This window comes from Esox lucius, chromosome 9, assembly GCF_011004845.1.
Source record: "Esox lucius isolate fEsoLuc1 chromosome 9, fEsoLuc1.pri, whole genome shotgun sequence".
Lineage (NCBI taxonomy): Eukaryota > Metazoa > Chordata > Actinopteri > Esociformes > Esocidae > Esox > Esox lucius.
The window spans coordinates 10,460,651-10,472,218 of NC_047577.1; the positions used below are offsets into that span (position 1 = coordinate 10,460,651).

The 11,568-nt window shown below is 47.6% G+C and overlaps 1 protein-coding gene across 2 annotated transcripts; it reads left to right on the forward strand.

Moving 5' to 3' along the window:
* The first annotated feature begins 247 nt into the window (after nucleotides 1–247).
* On the forward strand, nucleotides 248–10,930 carry LOC105012106 (transcription factor AP-4). Of its 2 annotated transcripts, none has more exons than XM_010872737.5 (7): nucleotides 248–714; nucleotides 3,657–3,822; nucleotides 4,445–4,543; nucleotides 4,980–5,153; nucleotides 5,278–5,430; nucleotides 6,901–7,062; nucleotides 7,797–10,930. In XM_010872737.5, exons 1-7 carry the CDS (start codon nucleotides 632–634, stop codon nucleotides 7,953–7,955), a joined length of 996 nt encoding a protein of 331 aa, XP_010871039.1. In that variant the 5' UTR covers nucleotides 248–631; the 3' UTR covers nucleotides 7,956–10,930. The 2 variants fall into 2 exon arrangements, with proteins under 2 accessions (XP_010871039.1, XP_034150329.1); XM_034294438.1 differs by lacking the exon at nucleotides 248–714 and adding an exon at nucleotides 2,110–2,848.
* The last annotated feature ends 638 nt before the right edge of the window (nucleotides 10,931–11,568 follow it).

Here is an 11,568-nt window from a genome sequence, read left to right on the forward strand (position 1 = left end):
CCTCTTATGTAATATGTGTCTCTCTGAAGACAATATAGCCTACTGTTATAATATAATAATAATAGATGTTGTTTAATAGAATGTATAGAGAATTTATTATTATTTGTAGTTATTTTGCTTTGGGTTGTTGCGTTGGCCTCGTAGATGTATATTTTCCGTTGACACATTTGGCTTTTCCTCATATAAGCACCAGTTGCCCCGTTCTCTCTTCAATAGGCCCTAATGTTTCTGTCTCAAAGTAGCTCTTTGTGCGTAGTCTGGTCTGCTGTGCAAAGAGAAAAAAAATGAAAAAAACGAGGCTCATGAGCGCTCCTTGATTCCGACCAGCTGTTTCCCGCCTCGAGACACTGATCAGCTGCAAACACACGCACACACACGCGTAGTAGTAGGCGGAGGCACCACACACACTGCACACACGCAGGGAATCCCGCATCAGCTGGAGCTAAACACAGTTGGCCTTTTGAGCAACAACATCGAAGAATCAATAATACTACGGAATACGTAGTTATGTGCAATCGAACACTGTAAATAGGAGTGTATTTTTACGACAAGGAACGCGAAAATAGCTTACAAAACCAGACCGGACTCAAGGGGTTACAGCTGGAGATAGCAAACGTTAGCTAGCTAAAGCATGGAATACTTCATGATGCCTACGGAGAAAGCTTTACAGCAATTCAAGAAATCGGAAAAGGATGTAATCGGAGGGCTTTGTAGGTGTGTATTGCAAGATCCCCATGATAATGCTTTCGATTAGATGTGTATTGTGTTTTTGATTGCAAATGTGTTGTTGTTATTAATTGCCTGCCTCTACTAGCTAGCGAGCTACAACAAATTGGCACAACATGGTTTGGAAGCTATGATTGCATGTTAGCCAGATATGTTAGCTATGCATATGAGCGCATACCCCAAGGGCGGGACGAAAACAGTTATTTAATATATGTCCCTAAACAGTGTAATCGCCAACTGTGCCAATAATAACCGTCGGTGGTGACAGTTGTAGCGAAAACATTTAAACAAATACCTGAAATCGATACATTTTGTATCCAGTTAAAACAAACCACGTGGTTACTACCACACTACCCGCCGCTCCGGGCTGCTGTAGTTAGCACGCGCTAGCCACTGTTCCAGATGTTTTCTAAGGCGTTTGCCCCCCGTTAGTGGCTACTAAAATCCTATAATTTTGATTTTGTTACGGAAACAAACAGCGTTTGAAAGTTTACTGGCTTTGGTTCTAACGCGTCTTTAACCTAGGTGGTCTAGCGCGTGCTTGTTCCTGCCATTGCTAACCAGCTAGCTCGTGGGCAGCGCGGCCATGCTTGTGTGTCGTGTACTGAAACTGGCCAAGCTCTCGAGCTAGTAGCATGGCATGGCCGTATGTTCAACATCCGCAGCCGCCTTTGACTATAAATAATAAACAACGCACAATTTCCCCATTATTGAACTATATAAAAATATTTCTTATGCATTACTATTGTGTAGGTAATGTTTAATCGAGTGGGGGTGGTAATAATGTTTCAAATAGGTAGACGAAGGGAGAATGCATTGTTCTCAAAGCGAAGGGGGTGGTCTTGGTGTCAAATTTCACCTCGTTTCTAAGCTAACGACTGTTTCCGTAATCCGTATGGCACGACGGAATACAATCATTGTAATTACTAGCCACTTAGTTACAAAGTAGTTACTCTGGAATCAGAGTGAAACTTCTTATTCAAAATATGTCGTTGTATTGATTAGTTGGGTCCGAGACTGGTAAGCCAGACATGCTCGACTCGAGCTAGCCACGGAAACCAGAGGTTGTAAACACCTTAAACGCTGCTTGACTTGGGACCCAATTAATGAATGCGCTGTTGTGATCTTGCTTGTTTTTTTTTTTTGCGCAGTTTGAATACGTTTCAATCCAAATTATTTTGTCGGATGTTTATTATCCTTTTTACTCCGTTATGTTGACTTAACTTTCCATCTTGATTTTAAGATTAACTGAATGTAAGGTATGTTTTTGTGCATAGATTTATGCAAATTGCTGCTACTTGGATCCATGTTTTCCAAATGTCTGAGTCTGTTGCGCACAGTTAAGCAGTCTGTCCAGTTGTGAATTATATAAGCCCTGCTATAATTTACTTCTTAATTGATTTACAGATCAGGTTCTTCCAGAACTCTTTGCAAGGTCTGGCGTGAGTAATGCACTGCTGCTAGTCTCTGGGAAAATATACTGTAGACATTTCCCGTTGAAGATTAATGCCAAACTGGCACACCTGATCAGTTTCTTCAGGAGCCGGTTAAACCGTCTGCAGAATGACATCATAGATGCTTTAGAAAACAAGCAGTATGGTGCAGCTGTTTTCTTTTTATTGATTTGTCATCCTAATGAACAGGCCGCCACCTTCGAAAAACCTGTATTAGTGTCAATGGGAGTTTCTCAATGTTCTGTTGTATTGCCGTGCAACTCGCGTTGTCACGTCCCGTGCCATTCTGTGTTGTGAATGGCAATACAGAGGTGAGAGTAATGGTTTTGGTGGGTTTCTGGCTTAGACAGGCGTCACACTGTCAACGCCGATGCCAGGTCAATGCTCGTAGTGTGTCTGCACCCGAACTGAACACTGCGTGAACCACTGTGACTTTTAATAGCGTGTAACTTAACATGCCCTTTAACCTTCATTCAAAAACGTAGTTTGCCCTTCCATGTGGTCACACCGACCTGGACGTCACACTGGACACGAGCACCTTCTAAACCACCGGAATGTTGCTGACCGTCTGCTGTTCGCAATTGGTTAATCGGCACCCTAGTTGTAATGTCACACTGGTCTCTCCGGGTACACACGGGAGACCACAAAGGGGCAAAACACAGCTAAAGGTGACTCTTTTCAATACTCTACAAGATCAAACTGACCGAAGTGCTTACTGATCAATGCACTTGCTGAATGCCCCGATCTAGATGTGTTGGTTGGTTAGGTGGTTGTGCTTATTTCTTGTCTTTACATATTAGTATTGTCAACAGCATTTGCCTCTGTGTGTCTTCCTGTCCTCTTGCAATTGTATGTCTTTCGGCCAGGTCGCCGCGGAAAGGGAGTGTTTGTTCTCGACTGACTTTGCCGGCCAAGTAACGGTGAAACGAAAACAAATTGGTTAGGTGTGTCAATGTATGGCGCACACAAGCATGTTAAGAAGGATGAAGGAGGGGTGGGCAGAGGAGACTGTTGGGAAACCTTGGGTTAGATATTACCCTGGCTGAGTAAACAGAGGAGCAGCAGTTCCTCCTCTGTTTAGGTGGCTGAAGGCCGTTGAGTTCAGTGGGACTTAGGGCCCTGAGCTCCTATTGGCTCTCGTCACTACCACTGGTAGAATGTAGGTAGGGGGTGTGGTGGAATGGTAGTAGCAAGGATGGTATCATATTACCTGTCATTGTGTGTGTGTGTGTGTGTGTGTGTGTGTGTATGTGTTGGGGGGGGGGGACCCCCAACAGCAACACAGGCATAGGATGGTTGTATGTATACACAGGGTGAAATATTTACCTATATTTTATTTATAATTCCTAAAGCCTGAATTAAATGTAACATATTCATCTCTTCTTTCTCTCCATCCCCTCCTCTCTCCCTCACTCATCCCCTCTCTTTCCTCTCTCTCCCTCACTCATCCCCTCTCTTTCCTCTCTCTCCCTCCAGTCTGGCGAACATTCCTCTTAGCCCGGAGACAGCCCAGGACCAGGAGCGGCGTATCCGTCGGGAGATCGCCAACAGCAACGAGCGGCGCCGCATGCAGAGCATCAATGCGGGGTTCCAGTCCCTGAAGACCCTCCTGCCGCACACGGATGGAGAGAAACTGAGCAAGGTGAGGACTCCCCTGCCTTCAGGAGCTTCTTAACACACACACACACACGAGCGCGTACACACACAGAAGGGCGTATGTTATCACACGGTGCATGTGAGGGACAATACGATAGTGTGTCAATTCTCGCGGTTCTCATCACTATTGGAAGGCTTGTTGGTGGTGAGGAAGGTGAGAAAAGCTGCCACATTTTTATGAAAAGCCTTGAAGTTGAAGGGGAAAAAATGCTGTCATTTAGAAACACATTTACTTTCCAAGATGGAAAAAAAACGCAGGTTTTTAAAGTACTGCGGATTTGGGTCTGCTTCTTGGTTTCATTTTTGCTATGTAGTAATCCTGGAATCACTCCAACTTTACTAAGTGCTATAATACTAGACCAGGGATAGTCAACTCCGGCCCTGGACGGCCAAAACACTTCTGCTTTTCTGGTAGTTAGACATCCCTGACTTACCAGGTCTCTAGAAGGAGTGGGTGGATACCAGGGGTGTTTCAGCCCTCCGGGGACCGAGTTAATAGCTCTGTTCTGGACTATAGCCATCCACATTCTGTCTCCGAGTGGTTTCGCTAGATAGATGCGGTGTGTAAATGTTGCATCGTTCCAACGCAGTGATGTTGTTCCACTCAGGCTGCCATCCTGCAGCAGACGTCCGACTACATCTTTGCTCTGGAGCAGGAGAAGACCCAGCTGCTGCAGCAGAACAACCAGCTCAAACGCTTCATACAGGTACATTTATTCGTCCATGAACCGGGTGCTGTGAATCGTGAATGCTGGTTGGCTAATAGCCGCGGCATGTGTAAGCAGTGAGGCTTGAGGTGTATGGCCAATATTACCACCGCAAACAGCTGTTCTTAGGCACAACCAATCACACCCTGCCCGGACACAGCTCTTAGCCGTGGTAGATACCACAATCCCCGGAGATGCCTTAATACTATTATAAATCGGTTACAAAATGGGATAAGAGCATTAGAAAGTGATGTGATGTATATCACAGGTATGACAGTCTCATATACTATTGGTATTAGCCAATCAGTAATCCGGATCCGGACCCCCCTGTTTATAAGCCACTGAATGCCAAGGCTATAGTTCATGGACACTGTACCTTGCCAGTAATTAATATAAAGGGCTTTAAACTTCATCTCCTCCCTCTGTCCTCCTGCAGGAATTCAGTGGTTCCTCCCCTAAGAGGAGGCGCGGGGCAGAGGAAAAGGATGAAGGGATTGGTTCCCCAGACATCCTGGAGGAGGAGAAGGGAGAGGAGCTGAGGAGAGAGATTTTGGAGCTGAGGCAACAGCTGGACAAGGAGCGCTCAGCGAGGATGTTACTGGAGGAGCAGGTGAGAGGGGAAACAGAGGGTTGGGGACTGAAGCAACACCCTGGGGATGTGTATGGAGAACGGGGAATGAGGAATGTTGGGACTTGGAGGCTGAATTGGTTTGTTTGTTCCACTCCTGGTCCAGGTTCGTTCTCTGGACACTGCACTTCACCCAGAGAGGCTGAAGGTCATCACTCAGCAGGTCCAGGAGGAGCAGGCCCACATACAGACACAGACATTACTGAGGTTACAGCAGCTCCATGAACACACCGCCGAGAGGGACCGACACAGCCCACAGGTAATGACACCCGGCCCCCGGGTAATGACACCCGGCCCCCGGGTAATGACACCCGGCCCCCGGGTAATGACACCCGGCCCCCGGGTAATGACACCCGGCCCCCGGGTAATGACACCCGGCCCCCGGGTAATGACACCCGGCCCCCGGGTAATGACACCCGGCCCCCGGGTAATGACACCCGGCCCCCGGGTAATGACACCCGGCCCCCGGGTAATGACACCCGGCCCCCGGGTAATGACACCCGGCCCCCGGGTAATGACACCCGGCCCCCGGGTAATGACACCCGGCCCCCGGGTAATGGGTAATGACACCCGGCCCCCGGGTAATGGGTAATGACACCCGGCCCCCGGGTAATGGGTAATGACACCCGGCCCTCGGGTAATGACATCCGGCCCTCGGGTAATGACACCCGGCCCTCGGGTAATGGGTAATGACACCCGGCCCTCGGGTAATGGGTAATGACACCTGGCCCTCGGGTAATGACACCTGGCCCTCGGGTAATGACACCCGGCCCTCTGGTAATGACTAATGACACCCGGCCCTCTGGTTAATGACTAATGACACCCGGCCCTCTGGTTAATGACTAATGACACCCGGCCCTCTGGTTAATGACTAATGACACCCGGCCCTCTGGTTAATGACTAATGACACCCGGCCCTCGGGTTAATGACTAATGACACCCGGCCCTCGGGTAATGACTAATGACACCCGGCCCTCGGGTAATGACTAATGACACCCGGCCCTCGGGTAATGACACCCGGCCCTCGGGTAATGACACCCGGCCCTCGGGTAATGACACCCGGCCCTCGGGTAATGACACCCGGCCCTCGGGTAATGACACCCGGCCCTCGGGTAATGACACCCGGCCCTCGGGTAATGGGTAATGACACCCGGCCCTCGGGTAATGGGTAATGACACCCGGCCCTCGGGTAATGGGTAATGACACCCGGCCCTCGGGTAATGACACCCGGCCCTCGGGTAATGACACCCGGCCCTCTGGTTAATGACTAATGACACCCGGCCCTCTGGTTAATGACTAATGACACCCGGCCCTCTGGTTAATGACTAATGACACCCGGCCCTCGGGTTAATGACTAATGACACCCGGCCCTCGGGTTAATGACTAATGACACCCGGCCCTCTGGTAATGACTAATGACACCCGGCCCTCTGGTAATGACTAATGACACCCGGCCCTCCGGTTAATGACACATGACACATGCCTACAGAACATTAACTTTCCGGGCCTCCCTCTTGACCTTTTCTCTTCCCCTCACAGTTTATTTTGTTATTTTTTTACGGTGTACTTTTAGACATGCTATGCTTTATTAGAATCTAAATAGCAGAGGGGCTGAAACGGCCGAGGGGCACATTTGGACCCACACTGCAGCAGTCCGTCAGAGGCAGGGGCAAAGACCACTGGGCCCCCCAGGTCAACACCTTTCTCATCATCTCTCTTCTCCCCTTCCAGGTGAGGTCCTCTGCCACGCCCCCGGCCCCCACCCACCACCCCACAGTCATCGTCCCCGCGCCCACGCTAACCCCACACCATGTCACCGTGGTGACCATGAGCCCCGCCTCCAACACCAGCACAGTGTCAACGTCCCGGCAGAACCTGGATACCATCGTACAGGTGAGTGTTTCAGTCCTGGTGAAACAGCTGGTACGACCCTGCATGACAGCTTCAATTTCTAGCAATAATTTGAATTTCGCGTGTTTTAGCCTCTCGCACTAATAATAAGCTGTCTGTTTTTGATCCGACATTATATGTCTCATTATTGATTTCCAAAAAATGTACTACTTTACTTTTGGTGTTTTGTACTTCCCCTGTGCCAAAGCCTTGGCAAGGGGCTTAATGGGAATTTTAATAAAATACTAACAATGGCAGGCTGGGGAAATTGAAATCCCTCTATAATTTCCTGGTTGCTACATTTCTACTTGGTTTCTGTTCTTGTGAGAGAACCACCACTGGAAACTACATTGAGTCATTGCTGTAAAATACCTTTTAAAATACAAAGACATTCGTTCATGCAGCTTTTTTCAGCCACTTTGACTGGATGTGAAAGCGAAACACTCCAGCTGGAAGCGAGGAATGGATGGGAGTTATTTTGGGCCCGAAATAGTCTTACTGTGTTTCACCCAGCTTCCACATTAGCCGACCGTGCAGTGAAACATTGACTTAGATGTGATTAGCCCAATCAGTAGGCCTAACAGGGTTTGGCTGGTGCGAGCGTGTCTCGTGGAATAGGGTGAACATCCATTCACCAGTGCTTAGTGGTCAATTTTGGATTGGGCCCTAAACTGGCATGTGTTAAGAGATGTACTCCGTTAACTAACATGGGGCTGTCTGACCTCTGACCCGTCCAGGCCATCCAGCACATAGAGCGCACGCAGGAGAGGAGGGGCAGCGCAGAGGAGGAGAGGAGACGAGCAGTCATCGTCAGCCCCGCCCACGTCTCCATGGATACGGCCGGCTCCGACACGGCCTCTGACAGTGAGGCAGAGGAGGACTGCTCCATGAACTGAATCATGGGCGAGTCGCCCTACGGAGTTGTGTTCACGTTGTGACGGCCAGGCAGCTGGAACCAAGGCGGATTCATGAACCTTTCGCTGCCACATGAATATAAAAACTCACTCTCTCACACACACACACACACACACACATCCCCCGACACACGTAGACCGCCGTCTCTCCAGTCAGTTTGACACTGCAGGGATAGTGTGTTTGATGAACTGATTGCTGACACACACACACACACACACACACACCTTTCAAACGCACAGGTCAATACTCAGACACACATCAACGCAGCCTTGTCTGGTAGAGAAAGACGAGTACTCCCCCTCCCCCCCCGTTCTAGCGAGATCCAAATTAAATCTCAAATCGGTTACGATGCCAACCCACTGTAAAAGACTAAACACAATGTTTCCCTCCAGGCGCCGACTGCTTTTCCCATAGAAATGTTTTCATTTGCTCTTTATACATTGTTCATTTTCTCTGTCTTTGGCATTATGAGGAATCTCGACCCTCCCGGTAGGTGCTGAGCTCTGGTAACGTCTCCGATGAGGACCTCTTCCTGTAGGGACATGGGTACCCGGGCATTAGTCTCAAACGGCACCCTGTCGTCTCTGTGGTGCCCTGTTTTTACCCGCACCTATAGGGCTACCACACAGGCCAAGAAGTGCGCTCGTGTTGCCATTTGGGATGCAGGAGTCTCTGTGGTGATGGTCTCCGTGTTGATGGTCTCTGCCCCTGCCCCGTTTTGTACGGTTGCTTCAAACAATCACCTACACTTGTAACGACCCGTGTAACGGTATTCCAAGTACCACGCCGTTACCTGTGCAACGGAGAATGTACTTCCTTACCAGTTAAAACCAGTTTGAGTAAGCCAGAACCTCCCTGGTGCCCGCTGTGGGCATTTGGACTCCGCCGTCAGAGGCCAGGACAAAGGGGTGCACTTGTAAAATTACCCTTTGGCCGCCATCACCGATCCGTCTGGTGTGGTCATGGCAACGTGTCACAAGACGACGGTCAGCGGCAGGTTGGGAGATTGACCGCTGTTTGACCCGGTCCCGCTGTTCAAGTGAATGAAAGCTACAGAATAAGCTGGTCCACTGGTTCTGTTGGGTCGCGGGTGGAAGCAGACAGTGGACCATTCTCAGAAGTTTTAAAGTTGTGATTCTCTTAAAGAAAATGTTTCTTTTCTTCAGCGCCAGTCAGAGTTACTGAATGTAGATGGCAGATTTGTGCTCATTATTTGTCACGGCGTTCTCAGCTCAATCCTATGTTTTAAGATTTGTTTTCTTTCAGTGACTATGCACTAAACATTTTAGGTATTTATGCAATTCCAAGCTACAGTAAGTGTTTGACATGTGGGCTTAGTGTTGATTATTGGGTACAACAAAAAAGTAATATTGGGTGAAAGATATTTGGGTGATGATATATATTTTTTAATCTATGCACCTCCCAACAAGAGAGAACGTGAGAACAACATTCATATAGTTTGGCGTCGGGTGTCATGCTGGTCTTATACATACAGTACATTATAGAATGCTGTACCTTCTGCTGACGGTGCTTGTGGAGAGCATACACCCCCGGGACCTGGGGGGTTTCCACAGCACCTGGGCGCACGTCCTTACCTGAACGGCGACGCTCGGGGAACACAGACAAGCACTGAACCAGAAATATGCCCCGCCCCCTCGCCCCCCATAACCTGATATGTCGTTTGGGAACGGGACTGGAATTCCTGTTTTGTTTATTTCCCATGATGGAAGTCCAAGGTTTCTCCGATATGATCTTAAGGGTCTGCCCTGACCGAACTACACTCCACGGTTGGCGTCCAGAGCTTTTCCCGGTCAGATGTCGCAATCACACGGGAAAACCCCTGGTCCCCCCCCCCCCCCACCATGCTAATGTGATGCTGTAAAAACATTCCTTTCATATGAACTCGTTTTGTTCGTTTTTTTTGTATTGTATCCTTTGTTCATGCTTTATTGCCAATTGATACTGTTGATTTATGTCTGTTCTTTCCCCGGTTTGAGTAGTTCGTGCTGCCTTTGTCACTAAGCCCACCCTAAAGACCAGGTATGTCGAATGTCAGTGCTCGTCGTACTGCTCGATGAGTTCAGCCGGTCCGTTGCCTCGGCTAGCTGGGACCCCACCTGAGACCCCCCCCCCCCCCCCATGTCAGATGTACTGGTTACAAAATAATTGCCAGTTTAGCCTGGTCCCAGACCTGTTCGTGTTCTCGCCTTTTTATTGTCATGGCGGAGGAACTGGACCGGACGGTGACCTGGCTGTTATCTATTAAGTGTGTGACCTTCAAGCCGGGCTAGAATAGTGTCTGTGTGCTGATAGTATGGTGGCTGAGTCCCAAACGGGAACCAATGTCCCCTAGATAGTGCACTCAGTTTTGAGCAGGGCCCTGGTCATACTTAGGGCACTATCTAGGGGGTATTGTGCCGTTTGGGAATAAATATCCTATTCATTGTCCTTTTTTGTTCGTTTTTCTTTCAGTAAAAAAAAAAAAAAAAAAAAGGTTTTTATACAAAAGATGTGTGTCATATTTCAGCACTGGTGTTAAAAAAGAAAAAGAAAAGAGATGATCTCTTAATAATCAATCATTATCAATAATTAGATATTATTGATATAAAGCACTTCCCAGTCTTTACTGCCTGAATCGAGAATGACAACAGTGACAATGAAATTGATTTGGATTATTTTTACTGTGTTGATTAAGCTCTTTTTTGCTGCGATTTAAACCGAACAGCTGTGTTCATATCTCCTCTCTCTAACTCTGTCATATTCTCTGTCTATCTCTCTGTTTCCTCCTTCTGTCACATTTTTTTTTTATTACAGACTTTTTTATATTTCGTTTCTGTTCATGTCAGTCCAGGTTAATGAGACGTTGTTATATTTTGTTTAAGAAAAAAAAACTTGTTGGGGGAAAAACAGGCCTTTGTAAAGAAAGACAATAAAATTTGTACTTTGTTTTTTAATACATTTGTGTCTTAGAATATATTTTGTACCGTGTTTGAATGATGATGACCTCGTTTAATGTTATTATTTAGTAATGCATTCTAATGGTGTAATGAACTGCTGTCCTGAACCTTATTCAACTCAAGTGGTTGTTTGTCCCACAGGGGGTGCTGTTTTAGTGGATCCGGCATTCTGGCAACCTCTACTCTGTCTGTAGACAAACTCTATTCCCCTCAGAGGCTAAATAAATGTGAAGGTTAATCAACCCAAAGGCCACACAGTGCAGGAGTGGCTTTGGGACAGGTCTGTGAATGTCCTTATTTGGCCCACCCGGATGTCCGGGCTTGAACGTCTGTATGGGGATCTGAATATCTCAGTTCACTGGTGCTACTCGTCTAATCGGACAGATTTTGAGAGGATCTGCAAGGAAGAATGGAAGAAATTGCCCAAATCCAGGTGTGCCATGCTGGTGGAGGCATTACCCTAGAAGACTTGAAGTTGGTGTTGCTGCCTAAGGCATTCATACAAAATGCTAAATAAAGTATCTGAATACCCATGTATGTAATACGAGGTATTTCTGTTTATTTTGAATACATTGGCACAGATTTCTCATTGTTTTCCTGTTGTTATTATATGAGATGTTTTTAAACTGGAAAAATA

Excerpts from the sequence above, each read along its gene's own strand:
- LOC105012106 (XM_010872737.5), top strand. The coding sequence starts at position 632 with ATGGAATACTTCATGATGCCTACGGAGAAAGCTTTACAGCAATTCAAG. Across the intron at positions 715-3,656 it reads GTAATCGGAGGGCTTTGTAG|TCTGGCGAACATTCCTCTTA; the intron begins GTGTGTATTGCA and ends CTCTCCCTCCAG. Across the intron at positions 7,063-7,796 it reads ACCTGGATACCATCGTACAG|GCCATCCAGCACATAGAGCG; the intron begins GTGAGTGTTTCA and ends TGACCCGTCCAG.